Source organism: Bemisia tabaci, chromosome 5, assembly GCF_918797505.1.
Source record: "Bemisia tabaci chromosome 5, PGI_BMITA_v3".
NCBI classification, from domain to species: domain Eukaryota; kingdom Metazoa; phylum Arthropoda; class Insecta; order Hemiptera; family Aleyrodidae; genus Bemisia; species Bemisia tabaci.
The window spans coordinates 39683608-39708993 of NC_092797.1; the positions used below are offsets into that span (position 1 = coordinate 39683608).

Genomic DNA, 25386 nt, shown 5'->3' on the forward strand with positions numbered 1-25386 from the left:
AATCGTCTGAACCAACCTACGTCATCAAAATAATCCAGGACATCCGAAATGCGAAGACCTCCTTTCTTCTCTCTATGATACTTTCTGATTATTTCAAATTATTTTCTGAATCTTTTGTGTATTAATATCTGATACAGAATAGCATGATTTGAATTTTAGGGCTTTAAGAAAATGTTTTGTAAATTTCAAATGATCAATGCATTAATCCACTTTCATGGTGAAAATCATTATTTTTAATTACCTCAGTCCATCAAGTTTCAGTTTGCACAAGTAACATTCGTTAATTAAAGTAAATATTTAAGATAAGATAGTTACGATAGGCAAGATGTGGGTCTTCCTGAGCTGATAAAAATTTAATTTGAAAGCGCTCGTTTTTAAAATCTTATCTAAAGTGTACATTTCCCATCAAATTTTTAAGTATAGTTGTTTTCAAATAACCACCTACTCTAATATATTATCAAACATTTATTCAAAAATTAAAAGAGACCTTGAAAGTTAGATTACCTAAAAGTATGAATTTCTAGACTTCCATTGAATGAAGGGTGCCCTAGTTGTTAGCCGTAAGCTGTCAAAGTAGTTTGGTTACAAAGTTGTAATGACAAGAGGACCCTGACTGACGTAGTTTCTGAAGTTTTGGAGCTTGCAGGAATGAACTGTTGCCAAATGGGGCAGCGAAGCTTTGATTCAAAGGTCAGGCAGATTAGGTAGCGCTGGCCATTACCAACAAGAGCTGTGCCTGGACTTTGTGTTTCCTTGGGCTGTATCATAAACGCACAGTTTGAGCGGCGGAACTGAAATCAAATTTGCATTTTTTTATTCCGAAATATCAGTGAAAAGAGCCTTTAAACTTGTCAGAACCTCTGACCCAGAAACATAACTAGTAATGCCCACATATGTCTCAATATTAGGTGCAGAGAATTTCTGAATATGAGAAAAAAGAGATAAATATGTCTTCTAATGGAATTAAAGTTTTTTGACGAAAAACTTATCTCTTACGAGGTTTTATACACTTTTTTTATTAATATTTTTTCCACTGTTAACGGATGACTGTTTTTTCAATTTCTGACTATCCAATTCTTGCCCCTTTTGCAGATAAATTTTAGAGTTACAGAAGGAATCAATATATCTTTAAACAGATAATGAATGATTACAACTATTCAAAAGCCGTACTTAATTAAGTATTTCCGAAGTCCTAATGGTAGGGTGAGCTCACTAATGGCGAGGTCTACTTTTAAATTCACCGCCTCTCACTGAGATAACGCAGTTGTACCAACCACACACATGCAAAACCTGCTAAACGCAATGGATGAACAAGTAATTTATGTATGAAATGTCAATTAAATCCTCTTTCAAAATGGATAATTTCTTAAACTTTTAAGTTCATTAAAAATTTCGACATGCTTCTCTCAACATCTCATGGAAAAAGGCCTTATCAAAGTTAAAAAGATTAATCGGTCGAAGTGAGGGAATGTTCTTCTGCTCTATTTACACATTTGGAGACAAGGTCGCCAAGTTTTTTAAAAAATATATTTTAAATTTAAAATTAATCTCTCCCTTAATCAGTTTACGCTTTGGCAACCCTGTATTGTAATTGTGTATTTTCTTTTCGTGACTGTGCGTGAACACCGCACCGGTCGTAACTGTTCCTAGTTTAATTAATTTTCGTTCATGAAGTTTTAGTAGTAACTAATTTTCCATCTAAAGTTTGTTCAATTTTTACCATCTTTGCAAGTTTATTCAGTCCGTAAACAATTTCAGGATGGCGAACGTTTCGTATCAAATAGCAAACCTGCTGGAAAAGGTTAGTTTTCTTTGTAAGCCTATGGACCTATTTTAAATTTGGGAAAAAAATTAAATTCGTTTCAGTTTAAATCAATGCACTAACTAGGGTTACTTATGCCTTTATCATCAGATACAAATATCTTATGTGGACAGCAACTTCATTGGTGTGTTACATTTTGCTCTCATTAGCCGATACACTGATATCGTTTCCTTCCTTTTTATCAGTCATTATTGTCGTATGTACCCAATCATTACACTGCTGTACCTAACCGAATTTCTGTGATACTCATAATCTCAACAGCACCAGATTGGTGATGGATGAGTTTTCCCCTGAGCTATTTACGAATGGAAGCAAAATTTCCAGCCTCTACCTTGGCTTACCAAGGTATGATGGTGTTATGTTCCCACCGGAGCTTTTTTACTTACCTATTCTTATATTTTAGTACTCCCACTAGCACTTATAAGTGAAGTGTAACACCACTTTGTCTTGTGCAGTCTGATAATTTAGTGCTCACGTTCTCCCGGTGATTGTCAGTGGGCCTTTTGCAACCGTCTATTCTCAGCATGTATGTTAGACTGTGCGTTTTACCACAGCCCAACGATTCACATGAAATTAAAACTATAGAGGGACTCAAACTCTCTGAAAGCAATTTTAAGTCAGTTGTCTTCAGCCCTCATGTTAGAAATCACTAGAAGTGTTGGCAGCCAAGTTGGCCGTTGTTTACTTACTGTTTGCAAGCGACTGTGTCACAGTTGTCCAACTGTAACCATGGATCAACCACGGCACAACTGTGAGCAATGCTACTGTTATGTGCCGAAACATGAATCGGTCCTTTTTGCCTGACAGTCAAGAGGAAACAACTGCCAAAGATTTAGCTGATGATACATCCAGGGAAAGGTCCATCCTCTCGAGTCTTGGCCCAACATTAGGAACATCTGTGCTTGGATTTTTTTCCACTCCTGGTTGTCTTGAACACCCATTTTACTTATTGTTGATTGACAAGGCAAGGCACCGGACTTAAATATATGAAAAAGCACTGTGTAAAGTGCCATAAGACATAGAGCATGCATGATCACTGAGACATTAAATGTACTGCTTGCTCACTCATCATAGGTGGAGATAAAGTCAAGTATTGCTCATGTGTATTATGCTGTTGAATGGTGCTGATCTAGGTTTGGAGCTGTCAAGAGACTACTGATAATTGTGTCTCAGCGTACGATGAAGAAGCTCTTGGGAGGAATGTTAGGTTTCTCACTGTTGGCAAATAGAATAGAATAATCTCCCATTATTCTTACCAATGATAGAGGGACAGAGGAATCACAAGCATGTAATTGGTGTAGCCGTTCATTGTAGCAGAACACTATGCAACAGATCTATTATAGTCTTGGTTTTGATGTTTTTGTAGATGACATCCAGCGACAAGGATTTCCGTTTTATGGCTACGAATGATTTAATGTCAGAACTTCAAAAGGATAACATTAAACTTGATGATGACTCGGAGAGGAAGGTCGTGAAAATGCTTTTACGATTGTTAGAAGATAAGAATGGAGAAGTCCAGAATTTAGCTGTCAAGTGGTAAGTAGTAATCTTTACTTTTAAATCAATTCATTGACGCTCTTGAGCCTCTGTTAAAAATTATTTTGTTGTGAGGCATAGATGTTTACTTTTCTTTTCTTTTTGTCTTGATCATGAATTTTCTTCTGTGTTCAACTGAGCGTACATCTGCCAAACGGAACTATGTGCATAGTGGACATGAGCGCTGAGACCCATAAGAATATATGCATAACAGAATTATGTCCAACTTATCTCTTGTGACACTAAGAAATCAGGTGAATGAAGAAAGATAAATAATAAAAATAATTTACACTAATTCCTTTTTCCGACATTTTGTTTTTTGTGCTCTGTTTTCCTCATGCGCTGATTGAATCAAGAGTTAACCCTTTTTTAAGGCATGAGCTGTAGACAAAATTGTTTCGTATTATTCTTTCATCGTTTGATCCATTAATCTTAATGATTTTCCATTTATGTTCTTATTTTGAAACTGCATACATTAGCTTGGAATGCAGTTTTGGAAAAAGGAAAGAAAGAAGAAAAAAAACATTTTTTCAAAAAATATTTTTAAGGATAAGTAAGTAAAGACTGCAAAGAATTATAATTGGACTTTCTTTACATTAACTGAAGCTCTAATTCTATTTTCAGCTCTATTTTGTTCTTAGAACTAACCTTTCATTTAGCTCTCTGCTCCTCTGCCCTGCTGCCCTCTCTGCAAATGAGTAAATTTGTCTTTCTCAAGAAGAGTGTTCCAATTTTATCATATGGCATACGATAAATTTACTGTAAGACCAGACTTTGAAGCGTTAAGTCTGGAAGGACTAACCAAACCTAGCACCTGAACTGTTGACCTTGCCCTGATTTCCTTGCTTATTCTTACCTGAATTTGGCTTTATTGTAGTAGCCTGAGAAAATGTTGAGCACTCCTTATACATTAGGCTCAGGCACTTAGATGATCCTTTCAATTTATGAAGAAGTTTGAATACTGCTGACAAAGATTACAGGATGTGAACTAACATTAAAGTGGTTAAATTTTAAATGACTGTACTTCGTCTCAACACTTATTCATCCAGTGTGGAAATAAAAAATCCAGTGGCTGTTCTCAACCTCCCACCAACTTTTAAAATCTGGTTTTAGAAACAATTCCCTATCATAAATTTTCTGCGGATGTCGTCTCAGAAGTCAAAAAAATCTTTTTCAGGTAGGGTAGAACTTAGCCTGTTGACATTATACCATCTGTTCTTAAAAGTTCAAGAACATTTTTCAACAACACATTGGCTTACTGTTAAAGAAAGCAACAAATGAAATAGATTGATAATTCATCTCCTGCATTGTTTTAGTCTCGGTCCACTCGTGAACAAGGTGAAGGAATATCAAGTCGAGACCATAGTTGATGCCCTTTGTACAAATATGGTATCAGAAAAGGAGCAATTACGGGATATATCAAGCATTGGACTAAAGACTGTAATAAGCGAATTACCTCTGGCCTCCTCTTCGCTCGCAGCCAATGTCTGCAAAAGAATCACAGGTCGTCTCAGCAGCGCAATTGAAAAGGTAGTATTTTAAGTTCTTATAATCTCAACTGTCTTGTCTTTTCCTAGAAATATGAACTTTTTGCCCTGTTCAACTAACTGAACCTTTTGATATTACTGAAAATTTTTATATAGGTATCTCATTTGTAAATAATGAGGGCAAAATATAGCCTTGATACCCTCTATTATAAGTTTATTCTCCCACAGGGCCTTTTGATCACAAACTTTTAAAGAAAAGTATCAAGGCTTTATTTTTCCCCTGTTACTTTAGTCATCAGTTTCCCGAGTTTAAAGCATGCAGGTGTAAATGTAAATTTGACACTTCATTAGCTTAAAATGAATTAAATGGCTCACATTTTAAGCATAAGTACTTTGAAGAGTTTTCTAGGATTTCTCAAAAGCTGATCATTCTACCTTATTGAAAATTAAAATATGTCTGTACCATCTCAGGAAATTTGTCTTTTAAAGGGAGAATCATTCTTATTCTGACCCTAGGAAAAATTTTCAGAAAAGCGATTCCTTCTTGAGTTAGGTAGGGTGATCAGCTTTTGAGGTGCCCTAGAAGACTCTTTAGAGTACCTAAGATTAAAATGTGAGCGATTTTGTTCATTTTAAGCTAATATAGTGTCATATTTTAATTTAAATCTGGCAATTCTGTGACCAGAACATGGCAGATGCAGATCTTAGGTAGCATTTTCTTGAATTGACGTGTTTTGAACTCAAACTTCAAATTGCGATAGCTCCAATTTGATTTGACGTTCTTGGGTTTTTTTGATGTACCATGTTTGTGGAACACCTCATGGTAATCAGGTGTCAATACCTCATTGAGTATTTTGTGCACTAAACTCCTTTCTCCGACAGACGGTCACATTTGGTGTTTAATGTTCAATCAACAAAGAAACCTTAGGATAACACATTCATTCTTTTCCCACCGAAATCTGTAAAAAAATCTATTTTATCTGGAAAGGATCTGGGAAATGTGAGAGGAACTTTCATCAAGAAATTTGTTCAAGGGAACCAGGAGAATGGCCAAGATTAAAAAAATTCATAAACTAGACACAACGGTTTAAATGAAACTATAGGTAGAGTTTTGCCTGCCCTGAGTTCATTTGCTCAGAAAATTAAACCATGAACTTCAGCTGTCAAGAGCAGTTAGTGACGACCAAACAAGTTAAGTAGCTGTTTGAAGCCTCGTAGTATCAAAGGAAGAAACCTGTATGTTCTACTGATCCAATAAAACTCCTTATCCTCGGTAAAAATTGTGAACTAACCTTTCGCTCCTTTGAATATTATCTTCTCCATTTTTCAGCAAGAAGATGTGTCCGTCCAACTAGAAGCGTTAGATATCCTTGCTGATTTGCTCTCTCGTTTTGGAGGGTTGCTCATCTCTTTTCATGCAACTATTCTGATGGCTCTGCTACCGCAACTTGCGTCACCACGACAGGCTGTTCGTAAGCGTACTATTGTTGCTCTCAGCCACTTGGTCATGTCCTGCAATCCTCAACTGTACAATAAGTTAATTGATACTCTTCTCGAAGGCTTATCAAATAATGCAAACACATCCACTACTCGCACTTTCATCCAGTGCATCGCAGCCATTTGGTAAGCTACATACATACCACAATATCAGTTGAAACTGTGTTAAATGCAAGATGTCAGTCACATTTTCACTGGAAATTGCAACACGACCCATAAATCATATTGGCAGAGCTGTTTGTGTGAATATACAGGGTGTTAGAAAAGTCTGCTCCACCCATGCTAACTTTTTACCTATTTGGACGTATTTGTGTTAAATGGAACTAAGCGCCAATTTGAGTTCCTTTTGAAGAATTTAGAATCCCAGATAGCGCGCTCTGTCAAATGTAAGTAAGCACCATGGAAAAGCAATGCGAGTATAGGACAGAGAGAGCATCGTGTTCTGCACCACCCGCCAATCCAAGCCCCCCTCTCCCTTCCTCCCTCTATGGCGCTTAGTTCAGTTTGATAGAAATATGTCTAATTGAGGTAAGTTTTGAAACTTGGGGGGACGTTCCTAGGTGAAAGGGAGCTACTTTCTGGTCCCCAAAAATTGTCAGGAAACCTCTCCTTTGAGAGTAGCAGACTCCATTTTCTTTTTTCTTCAAACTGGGAGACTTCCGAGGTCATCATCTGAAATCATTTCAAAATAGCGGAAATTTGGCATTTTGGTTTTTTGCCTGGAACTGGGCATCTGGGGTTATTTTCCCATGAGAAAAACTATCTCAAGGCCCTGTCCACACGAGCGGGGTTCGAGGAACTTATTCGACGAATTGCTCAGTTCCCGGAACTTGTTCCTTAAAACGAGGCATGCTGTCCACATGAATTCGCTCGAACTGGAACCGGAACTTCAATAAAACTATACAATTATTGCAAAATAATAGATTATTCCGACCGCCAAAGTAACAAAAATAAATGTCAAGACATGTAAAGGACGTAAAAAACAAAAACAAACAAATTCACATCAAAAGTAACATCTGTAGAAGCTCGGAGTACGGGGGAAGTTCCAGGTTTTGGAGTAATAAGTTTTTAGCTCAGCTAAAATTGTTCCGGGAACAAGTTCCTCAACTAGTTCGTGAACTGCGCTCGTGTGGACAAGGCCTAACGCAAGCTATCTTAGAAACCCAATTTTTTTAAGCGACAACCTCGAAATGGCACCCTTTTTGGAGCCAAAAGACACATCTTTATTGTACATTACTTTGTTGCATCACACACGTTTCCATGCCCAAAATGTTTGAAAAGTTAGGGAAAAGTGAAGAAATTTCTAAATTCAATAAGCTTGTCCTGTAAGAGTGGATTCAATGTTTATTCTATTATTCTTCCTTCCTTTAAATGTTTGAATTTTCTTTTAAAAAAATGTCATTTTATTGATCCTATACAAGCCTTGCTGTCATTTTTCAGTCGACAAGCAGGACATCGCTTTGGTGAGCATATTGAACGAGTCATGCCCCTTGTTGTACAGTACAGTCGAGAAGAAGACGATGAATTAAGGGAATTTTGCTTGCAAGCTTTTGAAGCATTTGTGCAACGCTGTCCAAAAGAAATAACCCCTCATATCAACACTGTAAGTACCCAAATGTTAGTATACTAAAGGCTCAATTTGCTGAAAACGCAATATATTTGATTTTGTATTTTGCAGTTGTTGAGGACCATGCTGGAAGAAGGGTGTACCTCGAAATAGGTACATCGTTTTATCAATTTTGTTTTTTTCCCCCAAACTATCGATGGATCCCTAAATTAGGATCAGGATCTGGGTTAACTATAAGCTTTGGTTTGACCAATTGTTCCACATAGTTTGTTGGAAAACCATTTCAAACGTTCAAATGCGTTTTTCAGATACGCTGTACTTTTGAAGCATGCCCCTCTCCGGGCATCGTCCTCAAATTTTTGCAAACAATGTCAAACTCCTCTGATCTAGCTTTGTTTTTAACATGCGCTCTATGCATTACAATTAAGCCTTGGTTGAACCTTTCACTCATCGGAGCTGTGTTTTTTTGGCTAAGCACAGCAGAAATGAACACAATTTATCTTTTGATGCAGATAATTGAACTGTGTTTGCTCCACATTACGTATGATCCAAACTACAATTATGAAGAAGAAGATAACAATACAATGGAAATGGAGGATGATGGCATGATGGGTGATGATTCTGATGTCAATGATGAATATTCTGATGATGATGATATGAGCTGGAAAGTTCGTCGTTCGGCTGCTAAATGTCTGGAAGCAACCATTGCAACTCGCCGTGAACTTGTCGCAGAAATGTATAAAACAGTGTCTCCCGCATTAATAGCTCGTTTCAAAGGTATCTCTTGCTAATTTTCTTCTTTTACTGGTAAACCAAACTGAGCCTCAGTCAACTACACTATTAGAAGGAAACTATTTCCCAAATGAATCCAGAAATTTTATGACAATATTTTTTGTTAACTTCTGTAGTAATGGAAAGTGTATCTATTCAATGTTCAAAGTGGAGAATAAAATCTTCCAGACAGCAGCCATGTTATGCGAATCAGCTAGAAGATATTAATACGTGATCCAATTTTTAAAAATCATCTAACTTGACAAGGTTCGATAGAAAAAACAAGATTTTAAAGAAACATGGAGTCTGGTTTTTACTTAGTAAAGATCAGAAAAAGCCCATGGACATGTTCTGAATTAGAGAAAATCGTCACATGTTTCTCTTCAAAAGCTTACACAGAAAGCAATTCACACAACGGGAAGTTCAGAAATCAACCACTACATAATATAATATCAACAAGTATTTTCAACTTTGATCAAATGGTAATTAGATTTTACAAATATCGTCATTTGTATTTCTGTCATTTAACCGACGTTTATTGTGAATACTCGCGTCTGGTTTAGTAATTTATTTCCAGACTTCCTGTTGTGTGATTTGTTTCCGGGTACAATTTTGAATGGAAAACATGTTTCGTAGTGTGATAATTCATACCTTGCCTCTTTCATACAAAAAATTCTGATTTCTGCCAGCAAAAATGTTGTTTTCCAGACAAGTCAAATCCAGACAAAAAGTTTCTCTTTGCTGAGCACAGTAAAATCATGTTCGAATTAAATGTCTGTAATAAATTCTGTCAGTCTGATTTTGTAGAGTAAATTAAGTTGTGTATCTGATCTATTTTCAAGCTTCTTGCTCTTAAATTACCGAAAAGCACCAATATTTTTGTATTCCTCTAATTTAATTCCATTCTTATTTCTCCCAAATAGAAAGAGAAGAAAATGTGAAAAGTGATATTTTTCATGCTTTCATGGCTTTACTGAGGCAAACAAAACCTACAACTGTCAATTTAGATCCTAACATCATGGAACAAGAAGACACTCCTGTATGTCTTCTTCAAGCTCAGGTAAGTCCATCCCAGTAGCTTTAATTAACCAATAGACAAGGTACAAAAAGCATTCTGATATTTGTTTCCACCTCCAAATTTCACAAAGGACACAATTTGAAACGAGAATCACTGAAATTAATCTCTAACCAGTCATCAACGTTTTTTTGGCACTTATGGTTTTGAAAGATTTGGATTTCCCACCTACAAAAAATACCAGAATCTATCTATATTCTGTCGTTTATCACAAGGGTTTTGGTAATCGAGCAGTGTCGCTCCCGGACCTGCGTTATTCAAAGTGTTAACAATGTGCAACAGCTGAGCCAAAGCTCTGAAATGAAGATGCCACAATTTTATAGCATAAAGATTGTTATGTTAATGTTTACCATGCAATTTAAATCAAGTAGATTATGATTTTTGTAAGAAGAGGAAGTTTGAATTTATGCATTGAAAAATGTCAGCAAGTTATTTTAAATCATTTTCCTTGCACAAATTGTGTTCTATGTGAAATTTTAATAAGGAAACAAAATACTGCTTAAATTTGCACCTTATAAAATGGTCTATTACCTTTTTATGAAGGTAATCTCAACAACTCTATCCTTATATTTATGAAGTCACCTGATTATCTGAATAAGAGTTTCAAGAAGTGAATGCGTTCAATCAATAAGTCGTTTCAATTCATAAGTCGAATCAAATCAAAGATGTAGACTCTTACAGTATGTAATGTCTTTAGTTGAACTGTGTAATACAGGTAGTGAAGAAAAATGAAACCAAATCATACTGTAATGCATTTCACTCCTTCCAACATAATTTACTGATTCAATTGCATGTTTGATTGTATTTTGCTTCAGTCTGGTGCATCTCTTAATGTTTTATAATTTTTACGATTCCTCTAATGTTATTATCTTTTTCCTTGAGGAATAAACAATTTGACTTTAGATCAGTTTTGAATCACCATTCAAGTTTCGTTTTTGTTTATAAGAGATCTCTTTCCTTGCAGTAAAAAATCTTTACATGGTCTCATATTTTTTCTTTTCTTTTCAGATTCCAGCTATAGTCAAAGCTGTATACGCGCAAATGAGAGAACGGAGTATTAAAACAAGACAAGATTGTTTCTCACTTCTAAAAGAAATTGTAAATGTTCTACCTGGTGCTCTAACTAATCATATACCTACTCTTATCCCTGGAATTCAGTATTCTCTTGGGTAAGACAAATTATTTATACTCAAGAACTTTAAACTTACTGTAGAAAATTCATGGGATCAAAGTGCATTCTTAGCATTCAAAGTGAAACAACAAACTTCAATAGATTTTAAAAATGCAAGATTACAGATTAGGTCAAAAATTTGAAAAGATTGCCAAGGAAACACTTTATTGCCATTTAATTATCTTTGATATTCCTCAGACACCCAGGTGGCCTTTGTGGCTACTCTCAATCACCTTTTGCTGCCAAAGCTGAAAATCAAGCAAATAATAGTCAATAGCAACAGGATTGTTGATTGATTTCTGTATAATTGAACAATTTATTTATTTATTATTTTTTTTAAATCTTTGAATTAGTCCTCTTACCAATCCTTCATTGTGAAGTTAATATCAATTATTAGAAGTTAATTAATGAACTATTTTCTTTTCAGTGACAAAAACTCCAGCAGCAATATGAAAATAGACACTCTCTCATTTATTTACTGTCTGCTAACAACCCATCCACCAACAGTTTTTCACAGTCACATGGAAGTACTAGTCCCACCTGTTATTGCAGCAGTTGGAGATAGTTTTTACAAGATCACAGCTGAAGCACTCTTAGTACTCCAACAATTAGTCAAAGTCATTCGACCTCTCGGTAATCATTCATTTTTTATTTCATCAATTATTCTAATTTTCACATTACCTAATTAGAACCCAAGAAAAATCTTTATGCAGATTTCAATTTCAACAAAATATGTCAATTGTATTCCGCCAAGTACAGATTGTTCTTGTATGACTGATACCCTCAGTTCCGCAAATAATCCTGAAATTGTCCCAACTTAGCCTGTTGAAACTAGATTTAAATAATGTTGATTGCTAAACATAGCAGATGATTCAATTTCAGCAACAGTATTTACGATGCATACTGATACATTAGTTTCAATTTCAAAATTTTATGTTACAGCTGCTCAGTGTGAGGAAAAGAAATTAACAGTGGTTAGTGTGTTCACAAATCGCTCATCTGTGATATGTGCTAATAAACAAATGAATAGAACAATTTTTCAGCTTGCTGAACAAATTCAAGCTTCTTACTTAGTCTCTTGTATTTGTAATTAGGCATTGAAAACCTACTCTTTACTAATCAATTTTTTTTTTTTTTTTTTTGCCTTAGATTGTCCCAGTAATTTTGATTTCGCTCCTTTCACAATTGAACTTTACAATTGCACACTATTTCGCCTGAAAGCAGCCGACATTGATCAGGAGGTGAAAGAACGAGCTATCTCGTGCATGGGTCAAATTATTTGTAATCTGGGAGATTATCTTCAGGTAAAACCTCTACCTTATCCTTGTATTCTAGATCAATTTAAAAATCTGAAAAAGACATTTCCCTGAAAACAGATGTTTGTCTTAGAAGCCTCCACCCCCATTCCACTTAATCTGTCATTCTTCATTTTGTCTCAATTATTTAGAGACATAAAATCGACAAACTAACTTTTCAATTCTAATTGCAAGGGGAATATTATGCAATGTCTCAAAGTTTGTTTTTGAAGGAGTACTTCTGATGGTTTGGCACAGTGTTATTACTCATGCAAACAAGATAACACGGGACCTACTCTCAAAGTTTGATCGACGACTTCTCTTGGCGCCATCAAAGGAGGTGAAATGAAACAAGCGAAAGAGTTGGTCCTGTTGCAAAAGGGCCATATACTCCAGAAGACCGCAAGTACTCTCATGCAGATTTGATAAAAAAAAAATTGAAAGAGAATTTTATTAAATGAGAGAAACCGATTAGATTAGAAAACTCAATTTTAGTTAGCCCATTAGATTAGAAAACTCAATTTTAGTTAGCGCTGATAGAAGACATTTTTGCAAAATTGTCTGCATTTCAAAAAAATCAAGGAAGCCTAGAACCAATTATTTCCCTGCATCTCACTTTCTTTGAAATTTCCCTTGAATTTTCAATATGTTTTAGGGTGAGCTACCAATTTGTCTCCCGATATTTCTTGATAGACTTCGGAATGAAATCACCCGATTGACAACTGTCAAAGCTTTGACCAAAATCGCAAGCTCCCCTCTACGAATAGATTTGAGGCCTCTTTTGGTAAGTCAAAATTGTTCCTGCTTATCCCCAAAATAACGAGACTCCAAATGTTTACCTTAAACAGTAATTCGGTAAAGTAGCTGCAGTCAGAGCCTCTGATTATTTTCTGTACATTTTTTTCCCAACAATAGCCACTTTTCTAGAGATCTATTCGTCTTTAATGCTCCACTTGTTGCTAATATTGAAAACCTACTGATCTTTTTTTAACTTTTTAATTAACTTTGTCATTATAATGATGCTTTGGGTAAGCAGTATTACTCAAAAATACTCTCAGTATTTAGCATTATAACAAAAATGGCACTGGAATTTTCAACATGAGTTATTAAGTCAGTAAGGAAGCAATCATGCAATCAATATTCGCTCGCATCATAATTTTTTCACTTCAATACACTAGTCATAAATACTTTATGTAACCAAATTTTTTCCTGTGAATTAAAACTCTTAAAATTATAAACATTGGTCAGTTATAAGAATCAAAAATAATTTTAGTTGGTCCTTAATCCCACCACTTTTATTTGGTCTAAAAATCATTCTAAATGCCGCCCGGAAATGTCCATTTTGATCTGTAAAGACACCGAGGATAAGGTGAAAGAAGGTAGAAGTTTTTTTTTATGTAAGTGAATAAAAATGTATGCAATTAATGTTTTGAACTCGATTATTTGAGCTGTTTCCGCTTATATCTATTTTCTTGTCTTTTTCAGGGTGAAGGTATTCCTATCCTAGGTTCGTTTCTGCGTAAAAATCAAAGGGCACTAAAATTGAGCACTTTAACCCTCTTAGATACTCTTTTGAACAATTACAGTACAGCCATGAATGTCAATCTTCTTCAAAAGGTATGATCTACAGTTAATCTTTGATCAAACTCTAAAAGTATCAGGATGATGCATTGAGACCCAGAACCTTCAGTTCTTATAGAACCTTACAAGTTTATCTGGATGTATGATGACTCTGTCAACAAGGTAGCTGCAATTTAAAAAATAAATCCAGCTAGAATAGATTTATTTATTATTTTTACTGGTTCAAATTCTACTGTTTAAGAGTGTTTCCATAAAAATTTTCAAAATAATATTAAAGTCAGTCAATTTTTGTATTTCTTCTATTAATAGATTTTAAATGCATATCGTAAAATTTTAGAAAAAACGTAATCAGTCTGATTGAAACTCTGGTCAGAAGGAAATGATGAGGAACCTTGCCAATAATTGGACAGCTTTAACCAGAACTAAACCAAGTTCATCTTTTGCAGCCAAGTTTCTTTTCATGTTTACTTTTATAACCAGAAATCCAAGAAAATAATGCTATGAAACTTTCTGCAAATTTTTCCTTTAACGCATAGTATGTATTTACAAAATTTTTAATCAGGGCGTCTTAGTTTCCTGGTGGAGAAAAGGAAGTAGAAACCCAAGCAATGTGTAATTTACAGGCAATTGTGTCGAGGTTTCCAAATATGAAGTAGAGAATGTATGATTAAGTCCATAATTGGAAGAAAGAAAAACTGAAAGAAGAATGATAAGGTCTCAAAACTTGAAGCAAGGATTACATTGCCACAAATGAGATTGTGGTCTGCATCACTATGGTTCCATTATAAGGATCAGGTAAAGAGGAATCAGTATTCCGTAAGTTTTCTTCCGCTCTTCTCCCTCCCTACTTACCTCTTTATCTTTATCACCAAAGTGGTGGAGTGATGTTACCGAACCGTGTTGCAGGCTTACTTGCATTCAAAAGTATGAAATAGGCAAAACATTCATAAAAAAGCAGTCTGATTTTTTTGTTTGTTAATTTACAGGTGATGGTTGAACTGCCACCTCTCATCAGTGATCAAGATTTGCACATAGCTCAGTTAACTCTGATTCTTCTCACCACAACTGCCAAAGTTCAGCCATCAGCACTTCAGCAACCAATATCAGCCTTACTACCTGAAATACTAACGCTTGCCAAGTCACCTCTGTTACAAGGTTACCTATTTCTTTTAATTTGTTATTTTATTTGTTTATTTATTTTTTTTTTTGTTCTTTTTGTTAACTCGGAAATTTATCTTTTATTTGAGGCTGAAATCAATGAATGGGCCTGTTGCATGCAAGAGATACAGCCGCGCGAATAGACTTTTCAGAGGTTAAATGACACGAAAATTACGATGGTCACATTAAAAAAGTCTGAAATACACTCCTTACTGCGCAATTTGCGTTGTTAGGAACGCGCTTTTTCAAATTTCCCGCGTCTGGGGGCAGTTTTCTAACGGAAACAATTAACGGCAACTCGCGTTTATTTCCGGTCAACTAAAACTGACAACATAACCTAAAAATCGGAGTTCGTGATATCGTGAAATGAAATGTAGAGGGATTGCGTTGGATATTTGAAAGTTGATCGATTTGGTTACCGCATAAAGCGTATATTGACCACTATAAGAGATCACGTTGGGTTTGTAAACAAACTGAAGGAAAAAAGGAGAACAACAACAACGACTCGGCATCTTCTGGAAATCACCGAGCCCGCCGTTTGCTAGTTTCCGGTGATTAGAAAACTGCCCCCAGACGCGGGAAATTTGAAAAAGCGCGTTCCTATCAACGCAAATTGCGCAGTAAGGAGTGTATTTCAGACTTTTTTAATGTGACGATCGTTATTTTCGTGTCATTTAACCTCTAAAAAGTCTATTCGCGCGGCTGTATCTCTTGCATGCAACAGGCCCATTGTGTTCAGGGTGTCTGCTAGTTTGGAAGCTCTGGAAATAGCACTGATTTTTTAAGGGTGGCTTGGAAGTATGAAAAAGTGCACAAATTTCCAAGAGGAGCTCCGTAATTATTTCCTCCATACCACACATGTTTTTTATTGAAGCTTTAAAAGTATGCAATCCCCTATATCAAAATAATTAAAAATCAATTTATTTTCTATTGCATTAAAAAGTCCACTTTTCCCATCATTTTTGAAAGCTTTCTTTCTAGCTCTTTAGATCTCAAGAAAAACTTTTAAAATTTTCTAGATCTACCTTCAAAAATCTTGTTTTCCAGGAAAGTAGCCTTGATCTCTGTTCTGATTTAAAGCATACAAAAATAATTATTGATTTTCACAGCTTTGAAATTTTTTTGAAAACTCCCTGTAAGAGTTTATCAGACAAGCTACCTCTGGGAGTTCCAGGATCTGTAAAGAGTTGAGGCAATTTTTTTCCGCACCCCTTCCACAACGGATGGAGGAACTCAGCTGTATGAAGCCAATCACCTTGTAAGATCAATTTTTTTACAACATTAAAAAAATCACTTATCAAATTGCATCTGGTGCAAAATGAATGGTTTTCACAAAATATTATGATCAATATTATAAAGTAGTCCTCTTATTTTTTCAGGAGCCGCTCTTACTTCAATGTTGGAGCTCTTCCAAGCTTTTGTTAGCACTGGGATAACTGGTTTAGGATACAATGATCTTCTGAAAATGTTGATATCCCCAATCCAGCAAGCTAATGGTGGAGGCACTACAACGCCTACTTCTTCTTTACATAAACAGGTGTGTATCAAATCAGAATACATCGACGATGAAACTACCATTCCACATACCTCCTTTGCAATATTTAAAAATCTCCATTCCTGTTTTTTTTTTTTTTTTTACCAGGAGAACAAATCAATATCATTCCTTGAAGTTTTCACAGAGTCTCTTTCGCACAGAAAAGAAAACTCTGAGTTTTCAAGAAATGACGTTGAGTCGTTTTCCATTAGAAAATAAAGTATAATAGAAAGTTTGTGGAAGTCAGCAAACTGAGATACGTGGTCTGGTAGTTTCATTGTCGACATACTAAGTAGAATGTATGTGTGGCATGCTTTCAAATTGATCCATAGTTGCAGACATAGTTTTTTCCATCTGGATCAAAGATTTTCAAAGGTCACAGGTCTACACTCAAGTATTGAAGTGTATTTCCTTTTGGAACATACTTTGAGGGATTAGATCTTTTGATGTACAGTTTTCTTACTGAGATGAGATCCTCTATCCAGGAAAATAATTCAGGGTCCTAGAATTCTGCAGTATTCCGTAAACACTGAAAGACTAATTATCACGTCTTTTAATATTAACTTCATCATTTGATTTCAACTCTCTTTTTTATATGAGGCCTTGTCTACACAAGCGTGGTTAGCAGAACTTGGGGCGAACCTCTTCTTGAAAATTATTATAGCTCAACTATAACTTATTCAGCAAAAGTGCAGTCTATTGAACTAATCCGCCCAATAGTTCCGGGAACTGCATTGTGTAGACAAGGCCTAAGGTTACACAGTGCATTTAATAAAAAATTTTTAAATTGAAACAGTAGTTAAACCATATAACTTCCTGACTAATCTTAGATTTCTCCTGTGATAAGTAAGTTGGTATTAGTCTTAAGATGCCATGCTTGCAAAGATAAGAAATAGTAACAGAAGCAGCTGTAAGCTCCGAATGGAATTTTCGGAAGCAGGAGAAAGATTCGAATCATCCTGTGTGAAAACTAAAATAATCACAATTGAATACGCACTCAGAGATATGCTAAACAACTTACATGTTGCAATTTTTTGTAAAATTAAAAAATTCACTGAAAAAAATATAACTTTTCCTGGAGTTAACCTTCTAGGCCAGATTATCAGAAATATTTTCAAAAACATAACTTAGATGTAAATTTGTGTGTAACTTCAATTAATTGTCCAACTTAAATAAGCCGCAACATCTGCGATGGCCACATCATAAGGATTTAACCATATGTACCTGCTTCATCATTACTGTGATTAGAAAAAATTCCTAAAAGGTTTGGATGTCTTATGATTACAGGCATTCCACTCTTTAGCAAAGTGTGTTGCGGCTATCACTATAACACAGCAGTCTGAAGCTCTCAATATTGTTGATAAATTTCTCAAAGACATACAGTATCCTAGAAATGACTCTCAGCATATTTTTGCTCTGTTAGTCATCGGAGAAATCGGTAAACACATGTAAGTAAAATAGTTTTTACCTCTAGTCTGTGTTGATTATGTACCGATTTTATTTTGTGCCGAGAAGACTCATATCACTCATCACTAACGTTGCCCATTCCATCATGACAATGTAAAAGAATCAAGTAGGCTGACCAACCTTGCTTAAAATCAGCTCGCTGTTTTTAAGCCCTACAAGAAGTCCTCCCTAAAATATCAATGGTGTTTATCAAGGTTTACATTTTTATGTCTTGAAATTTTAACTTTTTGATTCTCCCCTTTTACTGTACCATACCTTTTTTAAATCCTAGGTTTTTTTTTTTTTGCGCTTATTAGCTTTGGGCTTCTTTGATAATAATTTAAAATAAGTAATAATTCAAGAGAGTCATTTTTACTGAATTTTAAAATTTTGCTCTCGCTTGGATTAACTTTCCCCCTCCAGCCAAGCATATTTTGGAAAGTGCTTCTCTATTCCGAAAAAGGTATTGACCCTAAGCCAAAACCATCTTATTTTGCAATAAAAATATCAATTTGCTCACTCTGGATAATTAATCTAATTTGACTATTAATTATTAGAATTGAGACTTACTGTGTAGATTCATTCAACTACAAAGGAAGATCAATTGTTTATAACAATCTCTAAGATAAAAAAGCCAGGGTTTCATTCAAAGATGTATTTAATGTAAAATCTTCATATTATCATGATTATTTTTCAGAGATTTGAGCAGTGTTGCTGAGTTGAAACAGATAATTCTTCAGTCATTCTCACCTCCGTCAGAGGAAGTTAAATCAGCAGCCAGTTACGCTTTAGGAAGTATAGCAGTTGGTAACCTTCAGCAGTACTTACCATTTGTTTTGGAAGAAATTGAAAACCAACCGAAACGACAATACCTTCTTTTACACTCATTGAAAGAGGTATGCATCTTTTTTGCCATTTCTAATGCTAGTGTTTGAATTTTTGGCAATTTTTTGCAGTATTTTGGCTTTGTCGGAGAATAATTTAAATTTAAATTTCCACTTAAAACAGTCAAGTAATTCCTATTTTAGCAGTGAATTCTGTTTAATTGGTAATTACATTTTGTCACCTTAAAAAGCACAAGTCTTTTTTAAAATTGAATTGAAAATGTATTTTCGACGTAGAATTCAGTTACTCAGCTCACCAATGGTTTTGTTTTTCTCAGTGATTGAAATTTTAAAAGTACTCTCAAACCATTTTTAAAACATTTTTTTGCAGATTATCAGCTGCCAATCCAGTTCACAAATTGGAATTCTAGCTCTGCAACAATTTGTTCCCGCCATCTGGAACCAATTGTTCCTCCACTGTGAATGTGCTGAAGAAGGCACTCGAAATGTTGTTGCTGAATGCTTGGGAAAACTAACACTAATTGATCCTGAAAGTCTACTTTCGCGATTGCAAGAGTCCCTCCAGTCTCCCTCTGCATTGATGAGGACAACTGTTCTTACTGCAGTCAAATTCACTATTTCAGATCAGGTATGGAAAATTTTAACTTCTTTATTCCACTTTACTCCTTTCAGTGTATCTTCATCATATATAAGTAAACTTACTAAGAATGAGCCATGACTGAGGTCTTGATCGACTAAGAAAAACGAGATAACTTAGAAGAATGCACTCTTTTTTACTCAAGTACACCCTCTCTTCATTTATTATGACTAATTTTATCTGTGAGAATTGCAAACAAGAAAGTGAGAAAAATTTTATTCATTTCCTTTATTGTTTACTCAAGAATGTCAACTACATAATTTTATACTTGCTTACTATACAGAATGCCCCAACTTGATCGGCAGAAACTGTAAAGGTCAATCCTTTAGACAGAAATAAAACTATTTTATTCTACAGCATTTTTTCATTTGAGAGTCACTACGTGCATTACCACGATTGAGTATTGAAGTGCAGAGGTAACCTAGGCTCAAGGAATATTGAAATATGGAGGAAACCTTTGCTCAGGGAATGCATTTTCAAAGGATGTTCTTGAATTTTCAGGCCTGAGGTTGCATGGACCCTAGATACCCTGTCAGGTACTTGACAATCGATTATCCATCCCTCTACTTTATACCTCTCTACTCTTTGTTACAGCCACAGCCCATTGATTCTCTTCTGAAGCAGTCCATCGGACAGTTCTTAAACGCTTTACAAGATCCTGATTTGAACGTGCGTCGGGTGGCTTTAGTTGCCTTCAATTCAGCTGCTCATAATAAACCATCCTTAATCTGTGACCTTCTAGATTCAGTTTTACCTCAATTGTACGCTGAAACAAATATTAAGGTACTTTCAATCATTTATCAAAATTAACTATTCGTAAGTTCAAGGATTTTGTAATTTTCTAAAAGAAGGAAACATAATTTAATTTTCAAAATCAATAATTGCCATTACCAACAATAAACATTTGGAGAAATGATAATAAACGGAGGACCTCTTAAAGAAAACACTAAATCCTTCCGGAGAAAAACAAACTTCTGGAAACCTGACACATTACAAAATAAAATCAATTGCAGTAATATCCTGCCTTGATTATCTGCTCATCACTTTTCTGGCGAGGCATCATGCGTTATTTTGCCTTGGTCTTTTCTTTTCTCTGTTCACTTTACTTTTTCCATTCATATTACAAGAGGTTTCATATTTTTTTATGAAATTTCAAGCGTCTGGCGTGTTCAATGTCTGGCTCGGGCTTTTGCCACAATTTACAAGATAGTCAAAGTAGCACCCTGTATCACAAATAGTCTCTAAAATTGACTGGTTAAAATTGATTTCATTGTTTAAATATTTTTTTCACTAACTGATAATCTGAGTCAGCTCAGATTATCAGCTCTTCTCCGCTATACAACTCAACAACTAATTTTATCTACAGAAAGAACTCATCCGAGAGGTCGAGATGGGACCATTCAAACACACAGTCGATGATGGATTGGATATCAGGAAAGCAGCATTTGAATGTATGTACACCTTGTTAGTATCATGTTTGGACAGACTAGACATTTTCCAGTTTCTAAATCATTTGGAACATGGACTAAAAGATCATTACGACATTAAGATGCTTACTTATCTGATGGTTGCCAGGCTAGCCCACTTAGCTCCCACAGCTGTCCTGCAACGTAAGTCATTTTATTCATTTCCTTCAATTCTTTCTTTTTCTGAATTACTTTCAGTGATGTGATACTGGAACTTTATTAAAGCATCGTCCATAAACCCCTGGGCTCTGTCCCTTGGACCCTTATCCCTCTCTCGTCTCTATGAAAGCCACAAGTCCCATAAATACATGTCATTCCCAGAAAATTTGATATGGTTTTAGGAGGTTCCATAAATAACAACCATGTGATGTCTTATGGCAACTATAAAGTTCGATAAATTCCTAAAGGTTCTGGAAAAGATGCTAAGAAGACTGTTGTGCAGTCCACAAAGAGGAAGAAAAGAGCTTGACGACGAAGTGTGTGGTCAAAACAGAAAGGAAGAGGAATTATGGAGTAATGTGCAGGACATTGGAGGCATAAAGATGGGTCATTGAGTGTTAGCATGGCTACACACAAGGCATGCAAATACACTGAAGAGTTCAGGCAAGGGGCATGTGATGCAGCATGCAGGAGAAGAGAATTTTTCGCTTGTAATTTTCCTAAGTCGATATTCTAAGAGACTGTTAATTTGGCTAGTAAGCCCCATGCATAAGACTTTATTTATTTGTTTTGTCGTTGTTTTTTAATCGCAAGGAATCTTGATTGAATTTTTTTTTAAAAAAAAAAATAGCTGCTCAATACTGTACATTTGAGATGCTTCTTTCAGAATCGATCCATAATTGTATGGTCTCTGCAAAAGCAACTTGCTAATGGTTGATCACTGAAATTCCTCTTTCTTTAATATGTTGAAGAACAGAATCACCAGTTGCCAACAGTTAGTGTCGTTTATTTCATTTTCATTAACGATAGAAGATCAATCGTTCTGTCAGCAAGCATGTTAAGTTGTTTCGTTTTTACTCGCTAACGTAACAGGTAGTTGAAACCAATTGTACACTTTGAGGTCAATAAACTAAATAAGTAGGTCTCGAGAGATGTACAAAATTTCAGGTAGTGAAATCTCTCGAAGTTCCCAACAGTAATCATATTTCTTTGAGCCAATGTACTCACAGAGTTTTTTTTGTTTCCTGTTTCAGGATTAGATAAAATTGTTGAACCATTGAAGTATACTTGCACATCCAAAGTCAAAGCAAACTCAGTGAAGCAAGAATATGAAAAGCAAGATGAACTGAAAAGATCGGCAATGCGCGCCATTTCAGCTCTCCTTACCATACCAGATGCTGGTGAGTTTTCATCGGTTTTTCACCTTTTCCAGTTTTGATAGCCGACCCGGTCCCCTTTTTTCTCTCACCCGTGAATACATGAGTTATCAGAAATTATTAAAACATGTCTTAATGCCCAATTTGGAAAACAAATGCTATGTATGTATCTGTAATCTTTAAATCATTGCAGATGTTTTGTAAGTCCGTAATATGGTGCCTATAGAAAGATTAATTTGTGATCGCAGTGATCTAATTTAAATACATACATCAGGTCAGTTTTCATTTCTATTTCTTAAATGTATTTCTCTCTTGGAAGAGAGTCGCTTTGGGGAAAAGCAATACTAAATTTAGAGCTTGGTTTTATATTGTTATTTTTCCTTCGTAAGCCACCTCTATAAATTAAATATATTCTACTACTACTACTACTACTACTACTACTACTACTACTACAACTACTACTACTACAACTACTACTAATACTACAACGATGACGACCACTACTGCTACTGCTACTACTACTACTACTACTACTGCTATTGCTACTGCTACTACTACTACTACTACTACTAATACTACTACTACTACTACTACTACTAATACTACTACTACTACTACTACTACTACTACTACTACTACTACTACTACTACTACCACCACTACCACTTTCTATCTCTATTTATTTATTTCTTTCTTTCTATCTTTCTTTCTTGGTGTAAATAGCCTTAGATGCTAAAGCACCGCTTTAAAATAAACTTATATTACTACTACTACTTTCTTTCTCTCTTGCTCTCACTCCTATCATATTTAGTCAGAGAGGGTGAGCCACCTGGCAAAATATCATATGACATACTTTTACTTCCTTTCTATTTTTTTTTCCAATTTTTTTTTTTTGATGTTTTAATTAAAATAAAACTCGTTTTTTATTTTCAGACAAGAATCCAGTTCTGAATGATTTCGTTTCACAAATCAAAAGCACTCCAGAATTACAAGTCATTTTTGAATCGATCCAGAAAGATACAAACCTATTGAATCAAGACTCAACTATTATGATGGACATGAGTTGAATTGGCTCACTGAGCAGGCCTCAGATATTGTGTCAGTCGAAGTAAGTCTAATGAGTACAAGAATCCTTGTCATTCAGTGAACTTTCTTTTGATTTGATTGAATTTAATTATTTTACGTCTGTTAAGCTTTTCAATAGCCAAGATCCATTGGCGAAAACATTTGTTGCAAATTTCTAAACTACTTAGAATAGTAGTATGTAGAATAAAATCAAATTGCCATTGATTTTTTTCCAATGTTTTTTAACTTGCATTGCCACACCAGTCTTCCCTATCAAACCTTCATTGCTTTTTAACAAGTAAATAAAATAATAAATGGTACAATTTTAATTGTAGGTTTGGACAATACTAAGAAGTTTCCAGTAATAGTCAAGTATATACATGTTTTGTTCCATAAAATGATTTTTTAGCTACACCAGGAAAAGAAACTTCCTAATTTTACAACATTTGTGTACCTAAGCACAGGAAATTAAGAAATCTAATATACATCTTATGGAATCAAATTAAAATTTATGAGAGAAAGTTGGGAATGAAAATTTTGCTCTGGTTTTTTGCAAAATAATAGAACTGACGTATGTAAAGCAAATCATCCTAATTGACATTCATCTGAGTTAGTGAAATTCCTCTTCTAATTTTAACTGTGTGTTCATTGTTTTTCTTCTTACTTTAATGGACCTCTCTCTTTTTTCCAGGTAATTTTTGTCATTGCAGCAAGCTCTGAATTCTGTAAGAATTTGATTTTTCATCAGGAGATTATATAATAAGTGTTCTTCCCTGTGAGTTTCATGTCCTGAAGAAGATTTTGCAAGTCTCTCAACCTATTTTTTCATTTTCTTATTTTTGCTTGTTTGTTCAATTATTCATGTCTATTTTAAATTAATTTTCCCCCTTCATTTTTGTAATAATTTTTTGTACATAATCTTTAATGAATATAACTTAATTATGTAGTATTTTCTTTTTTCATTTTTAATAATCCTTTTGTAGGGTCTCAAAACCATGTTGAAAACCTGTAAAATTCAGAGAATGTTTGGGAGTCTAAAAAATTAAGGATTTCTCAGCAAACTAGCAGTCAAGTTTTAAAAGTCATGGCTCCAAAACCAGCAAGCCGTCACGTGTCAGCCATTTTGAAGGTCCTCTTGTGTGTGAATAAATTAGACAAGAACGTCAAAATTCCAATTTTGTATTCTTTTCCCCTACTGATATTTCTACTCTTAGGACTTTGGATAATGCATATTGATATTATGCATGGTGTTAGAAAAGCCCTCCTCCCTGCCTCTAACTTTTCACGTAATTGAGGTAGAGATTTGAAACTTGGAGGACATTCCTAGGTCAAAGGGGGCTACTTTATGACTCCCCTAAAATTTTCAGGGGAGTCCCTCTGGGGGGGGGGGGGGGAGCAACTTATTATTTTCAAATCGGAAGACCTCTCTAGTAATACCTTGTTCGAAAGAGCATAACAAAAGAAAACTTTTTGCGCAAATCCAAAGTCAATATCTCAAACCATTTCAAAATGGCGGATAATTTGTACCAAGATGTTTGGTCGATGGATTTGACTGATAAGAATTAGCAGGGGGTATTTTAACACAAGAAAAGCAAATTTGAGTTAGATTTTTGAAAAACCCAAAATTTTCCAACTGGCGGTGGGTTCAAGTTCAGAATGTTTGAAAATTGGGTTTATTTTTTCAGAAATCTGATGTTAAAGTTTTTAATCTCATGCCAAAATAATCCTAAGTTTCAAGTTCTAGGCGAATCCAAAGGCAAATAACCGAGACGCCAATTTCCGGCCATGTTGAACTTTATTCGGCAGCCATTTTGAAATTTTCGGGTTTTTTTTTGGTAAAATCTAGTGTCAAATGCGTTTTTTTTGTGCGGAAATACTCCCGTACACCGAGTTTCGGACAAATCCATCGCCTTACAACGCAGGTGCCAATTTTGGGCCATGTTGAATTTGAGATGTGATATTGGCCCAATGTAATGCACAATAAAAAAACAAGATGGTGGAAAATTTCTACGTGAAAAGTGGAAAAGTGAATTTGGATGTGATAGCAAGTCTTTAATACCCAACTCCAACTTCTGATTTGAATTGAGTTCGGAGCGAGCTTCTCAGCCAATAATACG

The 25386-nt window shown here is 35.1% G+C and overlaps 1 protein-coding gene across 1 annotated transcript; it reads left to right on the forward strand.

Annotated features, from left to right (window-relative positions):
• The first annotated feature begins 1588 nt into the window (after positions 1-1588).
• On the forward strand, positions 1589-24218 carry Cand1 (Cullin-associated and neddylation-dissociated 1). The gene is made up of 22 exons (XM_019056827.2): positions 1589-1801; positions 3189-3358; positions 4675-4888; positions 6176-6468; positions 7783-7945; positions 8422-8686; positions 9604-9740; positions 10764-10924; positions 11354-11559; positions 12076-12230; positions 12877-13005; positions 13707-13838; positions 14789-14957; positions 16340-16497; positions 17782-17942; positions 18638-18836; positions 19156-19413; positions 20017-20205; positions 20789-21032; positions 22082-22228; positions 23138-23312; positions 23961-24218. The coding sequence occupies exons 1-21, from the start codon at positions 1760-1762 to the stop codon at positions 23269-23271; spliced, it is 3726 nt and encodes a 1241-aa protein (XP_018912372.1). The 5' UTR covers positions 1589-1759; the 3' UTR covers positions 23272-23312; positions 23961-24218.
• The last annotated feature ends 1168 nt before the right edge of the window (positions 24219-25386 follow it).